The following is a 16205-nucleotide window of genomic DNA, read 5'->3' as shown; positions in this document are numbered from 1 at the left end:
CTTCCTTTCTCCAAATGTTGATAAAAACACTTAAGGGAGTAAAATACAGTGACTCTCCATACGGCAGTCCTTGCGAAGCCCCTGCTCCGTGTGGTGCTGGACCAAGATTTCTGCCAGCAACTCGCTCATCACCACGTTTAATCCTGACCAGTTCCCTCTTCTTGAGTTTCGGTGGTGTTAACTATCTCCATCTGCTCTCCTCAACACCCAAACACTTGCCCTTGAATGGACCAGCTCTCTGCCCTTGGGATAGCCTAATCTACCTGAAATTACAGATCCTTTGCCCACCCTCTCCTGCGTTCTAACGCAGCCCTGCTCCTTCGATGTTTGCAACTCACTTGCAGCGCTACCCCACATTTATTTATAGCGCTCACAGAGCGTATGCGCCAGCTCACGGCTCTAACCCTGCACCTGCAAACAGGGCACGGGAACTACTGTCCCTCCCCCCACCCCCAGAGGAGCTCTCTGGCCCTCAGGGCACCACTGAGAGCTGGGCAAGTCTATTTGAAATACCCTTTAATCCTGGTGGGCCAGAGCTAACCTATAAAACTGGATTTCCCTCCTGAACTCTTCCTGTAGGGCAGGAGCCTTCATATGAACTAGAGCTCGAGGTTTACAGAAAGCTTCGAAATTTTGGCAGCAGATTCATGGATTAGGCTGCCCAGGAACTTTCTCTGCACCAAGAAGCAAAAAAATTCTTCACCAAGGGCAAGTGACTTCCAGGCATTTATTTTCTCACAGCTGCAAAATAATCTAGACAACAAGGAACTTGCAAAGAGCTATTTTATGAAGGAATACCAATGAGAGCTCCAAATGTTATTTTGGAGATTTTAGAAGCATTATCAGTTGGAAAAAGGTTAAATTTACCTTTATTTAAAACTTTCTCACCATTCCTATTAATAGTATGTTGGCATGAAGAAGACAATGTTTTTTAACATAAAGGTTAAAAAAGCAAATATCCTTAATGGTTTATTGCTTTGATTATATAAAACAGTATCAGCACCTTAGCCAGAACCATTTACCAACTGGATTGACTGATTAAATGGAGAAAATCCTTCTTGGATTTTGTCTGCAAAAGATATGAAGAGTCAGAGATCACATTTGAATTATTCACTGCAACTAGAATTCATTGAAAATCCTAGAATAGTATATATTCTTCTGTTTGAAACTATTTCCCACAACACATATAAGAGTTAATACAAACAGCAAATGCGCCCAGAGTTTCTCTTTGTTTTTCTCCTTTTCTGAAGCGAATGTAAATGAACAAGAAAAATTTAAAAGAGCACCATGGAAGAGACAAAAAAAAAAAAAAAAAAAAGGAGAAAAATTCAACATGGATAATTCACAAAAAGTTAAAGCTCTGGTTGCTTCTTTTTCATCTGAACAATTAAAAATTGATTGTTAATAGTTAAAAGCAAAAATATTTTACAGCGTTTCATATGGAGAACCGATCGACCAGAAGAGGGCGCACACTCGCATGCATGCATGCATGCATGCATGCATACACTGTATGTGCACAGGGGGTAAAGCAGTAAAGTTTCTGGCTTTACCCGGGCTTTAGGACATGGGGTGGCACGACAGTGCAGGAGCACGTGCATCCTTCCCAGCCTCCGTGTCCCTTTGTGATGCATGACGATGCATCCAGTAGCACTAAACTTCCTGACGTCAGGGTCATGATTCTCCTTTCGCACACTTGAAGTTATTTGGTGTTTCTAGCATCCACCCTGGACTTTGAGCCTTTCAAACGCTACGCTATTCATTATCGCCTTATTTTTTTACAACACTCAGATTGACACAGTCGGCCAGCAAGTGCTTCAGGTTGACTCTTTCGTCACTCTCTCCCTACACACCTGAATATATTTCTGCTTTCCAGACCTCAGTTTGCCAGATGAGGTACAGGAGGCCAAGATAAATCTGAATTTCAGAAAAACAACAAATTTTTTAATATAAGTGTGTTCTAAATATTACATGGTACATACTTATACCCAAAACATGGCTTATCTGAAATTCAGTTTTAACTGGGCAGACATTATTTTTATTTGCTAAATTTGGCAACCCTACTCAGACCCATATTGAGTCCTCCTGTCCCAAATGTGGAATTAGCTACTCACCAAGGAGCCCCAGATCTTCATGGAAAATGGTGGAAGGGATCAGCATTGCAGTGCCCCAGTTAAACATTCTCCCGTTTTGCATGAAAACACTGGGCACGACAGTGTGACACAGAGGCTGCCAGTGACTTAATGATGGATGAAGAGCATATGTTTATCAAAAGAGCATGGGATGATGGCTTGCCATCCATCTTCACTATATCCTTTTGACTTTCTCTAAAATAAGAACTTATTAATCAAAACTTACTCAATTTCCCCCTCTTTTTTTGAGATACTAGCTTTCCCTTGATCCACTAATTTAAGTAACACCAAACCATAATATGAAGTTAGGGGAATGGAAAAAAAACAAACAAACCCATTTCTCCCCATGGTTAATCACTTCCGTGGATGCTAATATAATTATTTCTCTTTTATACAGACAACTATAATTGAGCTTCAGTTTTTTAACGGCCTTCTTTTCCTCAGGAGGGTATTGTTCTAGTTTGCTAGCTGCCGGAATGCAACATACCAGAGATGGATTGGCTTTTAATAAAAGGGGATTTATTTCATTAGTTCTTCAGAGGAAAGGCAGCTAACTTTCAACTGAGGTTCTTTCTTATGTGGGAAGGCACAGGGTGGTCTCTGCTGGCCTTCTCTCCAGGCCTCTAGGTTCCAACAACTTTCTCCCGTGTGATTTCTTTCTGCACCTCCAAAGGCTGAGCTGCTTGGGCTGTGCAATGTTGCATTCTCTCATTTAAGCACCAGCCAGTTAAATCAAACATCATTCATTGCAGCAGGCACGCCCCCTAGCCGACTGCAGATGTAAATCAGCAACAGATGAGGTTCACGTACCATTGGTTCATGTCCATAGCAACAGAACTAGGTGACTTCACCTGGCCAAGTTGACAATCGAATCTAACTACCACAGGTACCAAAATTCCAATTCAATTAAATGCGTCAGAAAAAATAATCAAATATATATAATGAACGATTAGAGACTTTTAAACCTTAACAAAATGTTCTTTTCCCACGGGGGTCCTGAGTGGCAATGCTATGCAATCCCCAGAACCTTACCTGCTTGGAGCTTATTCTCTTCCCACTTCATGGTAGAGCATTCCTGCCTGAGAACTGGGAAATGTAGATCTCCTCTGGTAGGTCTGACTTCATCTCTCTGATAGACCTTTGGCTTTGTCAGGCCTGAGCAGTGCACAGGTTGAACACTCAAGCCCCTTTGCTTATATTTTGCTGTCCATTTCATATACCTCTCTCTCCTCCAGCACAATACATTTCCTGTCTCTGCAACACCTTCCATTTAACATCACCTCCCATTCTACTATATTTTTGTCACAGTATTTCTCTATGTTTTAGGGGAGGAACCTGAACGTTTTGGGTCAGGTTACTGTAGCTTCAAGGAAAACTAAAATAATCCAATACAATTGCCCCCAAGATTTTAACTCGGAGAAGAGTTTTTTAGTAATAAATTTACAAAGGATGTTGTCATTTTTTTCTCTTTTAACCCAGTTTGCCTGAGTCCAGCAAGATCATCTTCTCTCTAAATAAAATCTAATCATAAAAGATTTAACGCTTTATTTGAATTAATCTGAGTCTTTTCAAATTCATTGTTTTCACTTATAAATCACTTCTTTTTTCCAAATAAAAAAGTTGTTTTTAAAACTATATCCTCCACAGAAGAGGAATCAATTATTTCTAACTTGAAGGATTAGGAAAGGCAACACAGAGTAGGCAGTACATAGACTGGACTTGAACAGGATTAGACATTTGGTGAGATGTACAAATTAACTGCTGATCCCTTCCCATTTAAGGGTCTCTCATCCTCAGTTTCCTCATTGTATGAGGGGCATAATAATACTTACCACATAGGGGTGTCCTGAAGATTAAAGGATATAAATATGCAAAATGCTTACTACACTGCCTTACGTACAAGTGCTCAATAAACATTAGCTACCAACACATTATTTTGATAATTATCTTTATGTAAAGGATGAGTCAAAGATGACCCAAAGACTAGGAGGCTAGGAGGCTATGTTCCCATTCAGACAGGGAATGCTAAAAGGAGACTATCAAATCTTTTACTTCTTCATTTCTGACAGTCTTGTACCCTGTCCACTCCACCTGAGCTCCCAGCTCCCATTGAGTTATAGCCATATGGCTATATCATTACAAGGAGCTGAGCTTTCCCCCATATAGAGCTCATATATCCTGGTTTTCCCAGGATAATCCTAGGTTGTTCCTGCTCATTTCAACAGTGTTCCATCATATGGTCACACTATCCATCATCTCAAATTCAAACATTCACTCTCTTTCTAACACATCTAATCTACTCCATTCACTTCATCTACTATCCCAAGTTCCAATAATTTTCCTCCTTGCCAGAACCTCGAACCCATGGACATTCCACATTTTTACTTCCTTTCTCACTTTCATTTTTCCCCAGCCTACTTTTCATGGTCCATCATGATCACACCCTTGCAAGTACTGGCCTTGCCCATCTCTCCCTCCAACCTTCCTCCCTGTCAAAACCCCAACTCCAGTTAAATCCAATTTTCTGTCTACTCTGTAAGTGCATCTGAACAGCTAAGTGTGGTTGGCAAAATATACAACCATGCTAACTGACCTCACTTTCAGTTCAAAACTTCTAACCTCTAGTCAGCCATTAGTGTTGTCAGACAATCTACTCGATTTCTTCCTACCTTCTCCTCTCTCCTCAAACCCCAAAACTCTCCCGACTCCTTATTCTCAGTTGATGACTTTGCTTCCTATTTCAATGAGAAATTAGAAAAACACATGCGTCTACTACCAAGTCTATTAATGTATACGTATCTGTATTCATACACACTAATTTCCCACCTGTTTCTATGGATGAACTGTCTGGAATCCAATCTGAGCCCAATTCTTCCACTTGTATTCTTAATCCTTTGTCTTTTACTGACTGCAGAAAATCACTCCTGCAATGTTTCCCTCTTCTTTTTCATAAATTTTTCCTCTCTACTGTAAGCGTAGAAATGTGCTGTACTATCTCTTATCTACAAAGACCCTCCCCCTTGATGCCGTTTCTCTTCCTGCCATTGCTCCAATCTCTGCCTCATTTACACACATCCTAGTTCACAACTGATCATCTTGTTTCACTGAACAAATAGAAGCAATCAAAAGAGAATCTCCATATCCATCTTTGTGGGTTCCTTTTCAATGTCCTGATCCGTAAATATTGAAACACACCAGGATTCAACCCTTGAGCCAACTTTATTTATATACAGTTGCCCCTAGGTAAACCTCATCTACACTCATGCCTATAAATGCCATCTATATGTGGAAGACAAGAAAATGTATTATCTCCCCTCTGACGTATCACTCATTATCAGATTTGTTGGGTCAGCTATCTAACAACTTGTGCTTGTTATATAGCTCCAGTAGAATGTCTAGTGGGCATCTATTTTAGATGATAAAACAAAACATTTTATTCTCCACCCACTCACCATGGCTGACCTGCATCCACATTACAGTAAATTGAAACTCCATTATTCCTGCTAAGTGATTCCTTCAAGTCATTCTTAACTCTTCCTCTTTCTCCACATCCACATCCAATCCCATCAGCTCTATCTTCAAAATCTGCCCAAAACCTGATCACTCCTTACACCTTCACTCCTACCATACTTGTCGAAGCCAGTGTCATCTCTTACCAGGGTTATTACAAAAGCTTTTGCTTCATCCTTATTTTAAACCTTGTTTCTCTCTGTTTATATCGAACTTTCCCAGTGTGATCCTTCTAAATGTAAGTTGGATCAAATCAATACCAGTCCACTCAGAGTAAGAATCTAAGTCTTTAGGATGGTCTTAATAGCCCTACCAGATCTGAGTCCCTTTCTCTAACCTCTCTTCCTACTGTCCTGTCCTTTGTTTATTCTGTGCCAGCTACACTAGACTTCTTGCTTTCTGCAAACAAGCGAACCAATCCCTTGCGTCAGGACCTTTGCATAGGTCTCCTCCCCAAATATCCATGGCATTCACTCCCTCACTTGTTTTTTAGTCTCTTATCAAATAGTACTCACCAGACTCAGACCACTTATATAAAAAGTCCCCCCATCATTCTCTATTTCCCAAATCCCATTTAACTTCTCTTTAAAGTACTTATTATCATATTATTTTTCTGTTTTTTATTGTTTGTCTCCCTCCATTAAAATATAAGCTCTATGAGGGGAGGGGCCCTGTCAATCTTGTTCATTGCTATGTCTCTGGAACAGAGACTAGTGCATAGCAGATAACAGACCCTCAAAATATATTTATTTAACAAACGAATAAATGGAAAAAGAACAATTTGTGAAGAAGAGAATCAATACTGTTTGTTGAAGCTTGGAAAAATAGGTAAAAATGGAGAAAGAGAGTTCGGGATTACCCACAGGTGTGATAAATGAAACCGTGAGAGGAGTTCATTCAGGTTTAAAAAAATGTGCTAAGAGGGAAAGAAATGGGAATGAACAGAATTTCCCATTGAATATCTGTTTTAGAAAGAAAAGTATAGAAGAGAAGTAAAGAAATGGGGACGAGGCCATCAGAGAAGTAAGAAATGAATTTTAGGCATATAGTTTCGAGAGGCAGAAGATGGTCAATAGTGTCCAAAATTACGGGGGAAATCAGCAGACTTGGAAGAGCAGTTGTGTTGGAATGACAGGGCAGAACCAGCTCTCAGAACCATGAGACGTGAAGAGGGCGGGGTGAAAAAGTGGAAGAGGAGAGCCAAAACTCTCTTGCATGTCACCTGAGCTTCAAGGGGCACCTAAAATATTTGTTGAACAAATGAGTGGCTAGATGGATGAATGGATAAAGTTTTTCCGCAGAAAAAAAAGATGGCACATAAATTGTCACCAAAGCTATGGGGTGAAAATGGTAAACCAAATGCTTTCTTCCATAGCATTGGTTGTATAAAATTATTTTGCTAATCAAAATCAATTTACTGAGCTGTTGCCCCTTAATAAATGACAGAGTTTAACTCATTTGAAGTTGCACTCCTGCACCTTTCATTTGTACATTGTTTTCATTTTTGTTTAAAATGCATTCTTGATTAGCGGTGCCTTTAGAAAGTTACCTGGAGGCTCCAGCTCTTTCTCAGCGGCGCCTGAACACTTGGATTCTTTGAAGTTGAGGGCCTCTCAGCTGTGCTCCACTGATTTTGCTTCTCAGATGTGCCAGAGACAACTCTGGTACATAAAAGAATGTGTCCTGAAGTGAACTCAAAAAAAGGTCTTGTTAGGAAAGCAGCATGGTAATAAAGGAAATGGAAGATGAGAACCCCCTCTGATTTCCACCAGAAGGACCACTAAATAGGCAAGTGAAGACATGTATTTCTAGTGGGGCTTTCTGAACCTACAGAAACTTTATTTATCTTAGTCTATCCCTGTGGTTCTCAAACTGAAGCATGTATTGTAGTTCTGTGGATGGTTTTATTAAAACACAGATCGCTGGGCCCATTCCCAGATTTCTGATTTGGTAGGTCTGGATTCGGGCAGGATAATTTGCATGTCTAACAAGTTTTCAAGTGATGTTGATGTTACTGGACAGAACCACGCTTCCAAAAAAACAGTGGTCTATGCAAAGCACATCATAAATTGTCATAACTTCATTCCCTGGTTTTCTGTTGTCATTCAGATAAAGTGGGCCAAATTCTCATTTTGGCACTACTTCCCTGACTTCTGTCAGTTTCTCTTGTGAATAAAAAATTAACTTTAAAATGGTAACAAAACGTGGGTTTCCAGCCTTTTACTCATTTTAAAGTGGAATGAGGGTTTTATCTTTGTCACTTAGATGTTAGTGCCTCTTAAAAGTAAGAGCTCAACTGGAATCGTACAAATGCAATTCAGCTGTCTAGCACTAAAAAGTGATTCTCTTTCAATTATAAAATAATCATAAAATATGTACTTTTCCCCATAAAAGTCTCTTAATACTTATCTACAAAAGGAAGGTGGTAGTCTTTAAATGACAAAAATATATAATAATACTCACTTGGCATGCATACTTCTTTATTCATCTTTTTTTCATTTTTAAGCCAAAGGGAAAAAAAAGTATAGAGTCCAAAAAATCTAAAGGAAGATCATAGTGCTTATATTGGGATCTTTACAAGTAAATTATTTTTGTTCCTTTGTTCCTTCCTTGCATTGCTCTCTATTTACAAAGAGATCAGATACAGCACAGTATCACAGCAAGAAATAATCTGACAGGGCATGCCGAGCTGAAGGGCAAGTTGAGTGAGGCTGTGAATGAGCTTCTTACCTGCTCTACACTTGAGCAATTCCAAAGAGGTTAGAGTCATGTTGATTAAAACATTTGTAAGAACAAACTAACTTTCGAAGAGGTATCAGTTGTAGATTTCTGCTTATCTTCCACTTCTAAAAAGTAAAGATTAAAAATTAAATTAACAAATCAGGGCTCAGTAAGTGTTTTTGAAAGAAATAAATATTAGCTTACTCAGAGGCTTCAGAATATTGATTTCTAAAGGACACACAGTACTATTCATGCTTGATTTGCTCATTTTTCTACACTGTAAATAAAGTTAACTTAGAAAGGCATATGTCACACCAACTTCAATGGTGAAGGATCATCTATGCTTTTATCCAAATATATTGTTACATAGTCTAACCACAAAGTATTTCAGAGGAAGGTAAAAAAAATGGTACAGAAGCTACACAAACCTCACATCTGTCTTCAAGGGATGTTAAAACAGTCTTTCAGCAAACATTTACCCCTTAATAGATACATGTTTTTGCCTGTCCAGCACCCATTCCCTATGGAAATTAGTCTTCCTAATATTCTTCAGTCACTCTCTGCATCATTAAGAACTTCCCTCGCCAGGTCTTAGGCAACTTGCTCAATACGTGATTTAAGTTTCTGCACTTCAAATATCTCTGATCCTACATGCCAATGCACAAAATAGGCAGTTAAAAGTGCTGTTTGCCAACTTGGTATATGTGTCCTGACTGGTGATGTTTGAAATAATGGTAACTTCAAAAGTCTAACAGGTGTATGCTTTCTAATCAATTTCTGAAATCAACACAGCTCCCAGTGAGAGAATTCAAAATATGTTAACAGATAGCTTAAGTGGCTGATAATGCTACTTAAATGAAAAAAATACATAATACTCCTCACTTGGCATGCATACTTCTTTATTCATCTTTTTTTATTTTTAAGCCAAAGGGAAAAAAAAGTATAGAGTCCAAAAAATCTAAAGGACGATCATAGTGCTTATATTGGGATTTTTACAAGTAAATTATTTTTGTTCCAAGAAACCATTTGGGTGACAATCAAATCAATAGGCTGAGCTCTCAATCTTGGATTTTGCCCCTACAAAACTTATTCCTGCAAAGGAGAAGCTAGGCCTACTTATAATTATACCTAAGAATCACCTCCTGAAAACCCCATTTGTTGCTCAGATGTGGCCTCTCACTCTAAATCAACTCAGCAGGTGAACTCACTGCTCTCTGCCCTACCTGGGACATGACTCTCCCTGGTAACCTGGGTGTGAATCTCCCTGGTAACATGTGACAGATATCCTGGGATAAGCTGGAACCCAGCATCATGGGCTTGAGAAAGCTTTCTTGATCAAAAGGAGGAAGAGAGAAATGAGACAAAATGAAGTTACAGTGGCTGAGAGATTTCAAATAGAGTTGAGAGGTTACTCTGGAGGCTATTCTTATGCATTATATAGATAACCCTTTTTAGTTAATGGTATATTGGAGGGGCTGGAAGGAAACACCTGAAAGTGTTGAGCTGTGTTCCTGTAGCCTTGATTCTTGAAGACGACTCTATAACTATACAACTTTTACAGTGTTAACATGTGATTGTGAAAACTTTGTGTCTGATACTCCTTTTATCCAGGGTATGAACAGATAAGCAAAAAAATAAGGATAAAAAATAAATAAATAATGGGGGGGGGGAATAAAGGGTAAAAAAATAGGTAGGTTGAAATACTAGTGGTCAGTGAGAGGGAGGTATAAGGGGCATGGAATGTAGGAGTATTTTCTTTTTTATTTCTTCTTCTAGAGTGATGCAAATGTTCTAAAAATAGTCATAGTGAAGAATATACAACTATGTGATGATATTGTGAGCCACTGATTGTACACCATGTATGGACTGTATGTGAATGAAGATTTCTCCATAAAAATATATTTTTTAAAGTAAAAAACACATTTGGTTCTCATCATTGCAACCCACAATGAGAGATTTGATTACTGTTCTGTTTGTTTTTCTACAAAATAACTTTGAGAGCCTGTTTAGAGGTTAGAACACGTAAGCAGAGTTATGAATCCATCTTTGAGAATAAAGGCCTTTCAACTTATGACTTTGAAGGCCAAAGTCATATATATCAGCTTCACATCTACTTCCAACAGTAAGTATTGAGTGCTCAAAAGGAACATGGGACTACCGTAACCATAAAGTATTTGGGATGAAGGTTAGAAAAGGTACAGAATCTTTATAAACCTGAACTCTATCCTAGATGGATATTTAGCTGATCAGTCGGCCAACATTTATTTAATGTTGTCCTCTATGGACATCTTGGGTATTGCCCATCCAGAATTCCTTTCCCATTCTGCTGGTACAAAAGCCCACCTTTACCTTTGGGTGTCCAGCCCTCTTCCAATCTGAGCACATAGGTTGAGGGTAGGGTAAATGATATCACCCCCTGGTCAAGACATTCGCCCAGCCAATGACCCAACCGCTTCCTTCTGACCACTTTAATTAATCCAGGGGGTAACTACATGACCCAAGATAGTCCAATAGAGCCAATGGGTAACCAAGGATTTTTCCATATCTTTTGAGAGGGGAAACTCTGCTTCAATCCGCAGAGGATACAACTTAGGATCCTCCTGCTTGAAAATGAAGCCAAGACAAAGATAAGCAGAGCCAATAAACAGATTCTTAAAGAGAAATTCAGGCACCAGGATCCAGACCTGACTAAATATTCAGTCAGACCCATCCTTGGGCCTTTTTGGTATATAAGCTAAAAAAATTCTTCATTGCTTGAGTTAGTGTATGAATTGAATTTCTTTAACTTGCAATAAAAAAATTATAACAAATTACAAGCACCTATATTCTAACCTACGTTAAGCTAAGTGTCACGGATACAAAGATACGCAACAATCTCTGACTTTAAGAATATTTTCAGTGCCTAGAAATAAACACAAAAATAACTAGAAACATAAGGCTTAAGTCAGTGATAGTTTCTCTATGAATGCAGAGAAGGAAATATCACCAAAGGCTGCATATTAAGCAAGATTTCATATTACAAGAAAAAGTTATGCTGGATTTTGAAGTTTGACTAGAATGTGGCTGCCTGGAGAGGAGATGAAAGGACATTTCAGGAAAGGTGAACTTTATAGGGGCAGAAATTCCAGAATATGCATTTTTATATTGGGGAAACAATACAGTATAAACAGTAAATAGACCATAAAATGTTAAGTCATGGGATACTGACAATAAGTACAGAGGTTCAAAAGTTAAAAGAATTCATTAGTACTTCTCTAAAGATAGACAGATGCATAACATTTTAAATCTCTAATGAGATTATATCAACTATCTAACTAGATTATAGTGCCTAAATATTTAAATTGTGCTTAGAGTAATAATGACAAAAGTCAAAATCTGAATATAGCCTTTTCGTTTTCCATATACTAGACTACCCTCTCATTTAACCAACTCTACCTGCCTGCTTCTGTAATGTATCTCAGCTGTACCTTAAACGCTTTCGAAAACAAACCATGCTGCACACACTTCACTCTAGAATCAGTAGAGCCAGGAACTGAAAAGAGGAGGTCAAAGTTGAAAAGACAAAACATAAACCAAGGAAGTAGCTGGAGACACACAGTTAAATGATTTGCTCTGTCCAGCTATTCCATAAGGGAAAATGTTCATAATAGAAACTATTAAAGGCATTTTCTATTTCTACTGTGGTTTTAGCCATTTCCCCTGTGTCATTAAGGAATTGCATGGACAGAGTTTGGACTGGATATTGTTCCAAGTAGGAATGCAAAATATCTGTGTCCCTCTTTCCCCTTCTTGGGGTTATAATTGTTTAGTTAGTTAGAATGGAATAAATGCTTTGTTTAGTTCTTGAGGATATTATATTACCACAGGCCATTATCAGTTTTTGTATGGAATATGAAGCATTGCCAGGGATTATTCTCTAACTTCTTAGTTTCCATTTCTGCTATAACATTTCTCGGTACTATGATTTGTTTCCTAGAAATTTTATTGAAAAAAATAGACCACACAGAATTCCTTGTTAATGCCTTTTCCATCTGGAGTCATTGAATTCAATAATACTTACAAGAAAAAAGAAATTCCCCAATACCTTACCTCTCAACGCCCATTTAAATTTCTCTAACCATTTGTAGTATTATCACAATTTTTTCTACTGATATGGTATTCAAGTCCATTTGAAATGATGAGCCAACTACAAAGGAACAGTGATACTGCCTCTCAGAGAGGACCTCATTTCACAGATCTCAGTCAACAAAACCTCATGACTCTCCAAGGTAATTACTACTTTGGTCCTTACTTACAGATACAAATTGAAACACTGAAAAGAAATGGCCTCTTTGTTTGCAAGTCAGAGTCAGAAAAGAAGAAAAGGAGTCAGTCTATAATTAGACTTGCTTTTATTCTTTAGGTATATCATTTAGCATAAAGCTCTAAAAACTGAAATGCCATGCAATAGTTTAAGTTTTTCTTTTTACTACTTAGAGTGAAATACATCATTTTCTAAAGCAAACAAGCATGCAATTATAGCCTCTCCTTATTATAGGGAGAAAGTGTTTTCCACTTTAATATTCATGTTTACTAACATTTATATCTGTTGAACAGTAAAATTAAAGAGAAATTTTTTTAAATCATTCAACATATGCCTCAGTAAAAATCACTGCCATATTTTAAATTTGAGAAATCAAATATCATCAAAAATTTTGGGTAAGGTTTCAATAATACGTGAAGCACCTGAATAGAAAAAAAGTAAGCTGTTTTCCTGTTTTCTCAGGAAAAGCTATTGTGGTAGGCAGGATAATGGCCCTCTACGAATTTGTGAATATGTTAGGCCAACATGGCAAAGGGATCTTGTAGATGTGAGTAAACTATGGACCTTAAAATGGGGGAAATTATCCTGCATTATCTATGTGGGCCCAATGAAAAACACTGGGGTCATTAAAAGTAGAAGAAGAAGGCAGAGGAGAAACTGAGGGTGATAGATAAAAGGAGTAGAGCCACTATTTCTGGCTTTGAAGATGGAGGAAGATGGCCATGAATCAAAGGACATCTGAAAGCTGGAAAAGGAAACAAAACAGATTCACCCCTAGGGCCTCCAGAAAGGAAAGCAGCCTTGCTAAATACCTTGATTTTTGCACAAGGAGACCTGCATAGGACTCCTGCCCTACAGAACTGTCAGATAATAAATTTGCATCATTTGAGCCAACATGTTGGTGGCAATTTGTTACAGCAGCAATAAGAAATGAACACAGGTATCATGTTTCAAATTAGCAGGACCATAAAAAAGCTTGACTGTGGCAGTCTTCTTCCCACTATGGAATTGAAGCACTTTGAGCTAGAAGCACTTTGGTCTAATCCCTTCATTTTCCAGATGAGAAGACTTAGTCTTCATATAGTGATGGTTCAAGACAAAGGCAGAACTCAAACTCAAGTTCACTAAATTCTAGATCAGTGTTAGTCACGGTATATCCCCCAACCTCTTTCACTAACATGGAATTTAGATTATACTTTAATAATCACTGAAGAACTATTTGAGAGAATGAACAAAAGTTGGAAAGTGCGTATGTTTTTAAATAATGTTTGAAGAAGTTCATTAATTAGCTGTTCTGGTCTCAGTCCAATTGATAGCTAAACATAATACTTGGATTATCCATGCATTATTTGAAATGCAACACGTCTAAGATGCATTTTGAGGTCTCACCTCCAAAATCAGCTCAACTCTGAACTTTGTTTTTTCCCTCACACCCCTCAGAGGTTTCCCATATTCCAACTGTCAGCAAGTTCTGTTGCTTTCCTTCTTTGTATTTCCACTGCTTTATTTTATAGTCACACTAGGCAGCTATCTCTCATTGATCTCTTTTCTTCAGATTCTTTTCTCCTTACTTATCAATGAATCCAGCACACTACTATCAAAAGACTCTTTCTAAAATATAGCTTGCTTTATGTCATTGACTTGCACCACACATTCAGTAGGAATCTATCTCCAAACAAACTCAAGGTGGAACTCACTAATCTATTCTTTGATGTTAATAGGGTTTGAATCCAATTTATTCATCATTTCTTCCACAAGCCAACTTTAGTTGATTTACTGCCCTATGAGCATGATTCATTCCCCTTCACACCAATATCTTATTCTTAAATGTCCTCTTTGCTCCCCTCTTCATTTATATGAATTTCACCTATTCCAAGCCCCTTTCTGGGGCTTCCCTGACTAGACAGCCTGCAGGGGCTTCACTTTCCACTTTGGAACCCTAAAGCAATAATTGACTCTGCCACTCATTTAACGTTTAGCTTTTACCCCTGGTATCTTTAGTGTAAAAAATGTCTTTTACAGCTTTAGATTTCAACCAAGTTGGGATAAACTAGGTTCCGTACTTATTTGAATTGTGCTTAGCATCCAGGGTTTCATACTTAAAGCAGGTCCCAAACATTTATGGAGAGACAAAAAGTAGTTTTTAAAAATCCAGACTGAGCATTCAGAACGATAACTCCTCCACGCCAGCAGCCAGCAGTGCCCGCAGTGAGCACAAGTCTGAAGTTAACTGCTCCATTTGGGAAGGATAACCATACACTCAGATTTGCCCAGGACAGTATTGGTTTCCTGCTGTTTTCCCAGGTATTAATAAAGTCCGCCTGTCACTCTCAAAGCATCTTGGCTTAGATGATACATTATACGGTCATTCTACCCTTCGGACATTTTGGTCTGTGGCCAGGGCCGAAACCAGAACGAAAATCCTGCTTGTGTTCCAGGCAGCCATCCAGGGAAGCGGCCTCCTCTGCTCTACAAGGGACAGAGTAATCCGTTGCCCAGAACCACCCCTGCATGGTCAATGGCTTTGAATTCCATGTGGGAGTTCTGAATACTTTGGTGATGCACAGATTCAGATACACGAATTAAAACTGAATACAATTCAAGATTCGTTAAAAGAAAAAAATAATAATAATAGATGTTGAATACAACTGTGACTCTATCTAGCAGTTTAAGAACTAATGGTAGAGTTTTCTGAAGGGAAAAGAGAATTCAGTAATTTCTCATAAGAATAGAAGTAATTAAGACACACTGTGTGTGCTCAATTATACTGTAATTGTTTTTGCTATTTTCTGAATAAAATAATGAGCACTAAATATCACATCAATTTTTCTGAGCAATACATACATACTACTTTCATGACTGTTTAGCATTAGAAATACAAAGCCTTCTTATCCTCTTTGTGCCTAATGTACATTAAATTGACTAACCACTTGCATAAATATTTTAAAATCTACATTCATTTCCACAGTTGACTGGTTGAAATGATCAGTTTCATAAAGGAATGTCAGTGCTATCTAAACAGTAATAACTTCTTACTGCAAAGTAAGATTTTGTTCTATAAGTAATGAATAAAGTTATTAAAATGAAATCTTGCATTATGTTTCATTACTGGCAGCTTGTCATAAAAAGGAATTAAGGTTACAAATTTTCATTTATTTCCATAAAGTAGATCAGCATTTTCACTTATTTGTAGTGAAACCTACTCAGTCTAATCTCTTTTGAGGGTAGTTTTAATTGCATTACATCATTCAATACAGGGTTGAGAGTTCATGTTCCAAACCATTCCCTCTCTAAACTCCTCAACATTAAAGGAGTCTGGGGAAATATTATATTCACCTAAAGTGACTCTAAGAAATGAAAACTATCAAATGCATATCTTGGGCACATTCAAGTGTTTGGAAAGGGTTTTATGAAACTATTTAACCTGCTTCTAAGTCTCTAGGTTCAAACAGCTCACATTGGTAATGACTAAAAGGGATTAATTTTTGTTGTTGTTGCAAGGATTTTTATCATTAGTAGTTTAATACTTAAAAATTGCATTG

At 37.9% G+C, this 16205-nt stretch overlaps 1 protein-coding gene across 3 annotated transcripts in view; it reads right to left on the bottom strand.

Annotated features, from left to right (window-relative positions):
* The window catches only part of LRRC69 (leucine rich repeat containing 69), a 154332-nt gene that overhangs the window by 21821 nt on the left and 116306 nt on the right, over positions 1 to 16205 (bottom strand). The window contains exons 8-9 of one of the 3 annotated variants that reach the window (XM_077167179.1): positions 8370 to 8485; positions 7204 to 7322 (exon numbers count right to left, since the gene is read on the bottom strand). In XM_077167179.1, coding sequence (XP_077023294.1) covers positions 8375 to 8485 — 111 coding nt within the window. In that variant the 3' untranslated portion in view covers positions 7204 to 7322; positions 8370 to 8374. Of the gene's footprint in view, positions 1 to 7203; positions 7323 to 8092; positions 8486 to 16205 lie in introns of those variants that run through there. The other 2 variants (XM_077167180.1, XM_077167181.1) reach the window with 2 other exon arrangements.

This window comes from Tamandua tetradactyla, chromosome 6, assembly GCF_023851605.1.
Source record: "Tamandua tetradactyla isolate mTamTet1 chromosome 6, mTamTet1.pri, whole genome shotgun sequence".
NCBI lineage: Eukaryota > Metazoa > Chordata > Mammalia > Pilosa > Myrmecophagidae > Tamandua > Tamandua tetradactyla.
Note: the sequence above shows the minus strand (reverse complement) of the source record. Positions and strands in the feature narration are given on the sequence as shown.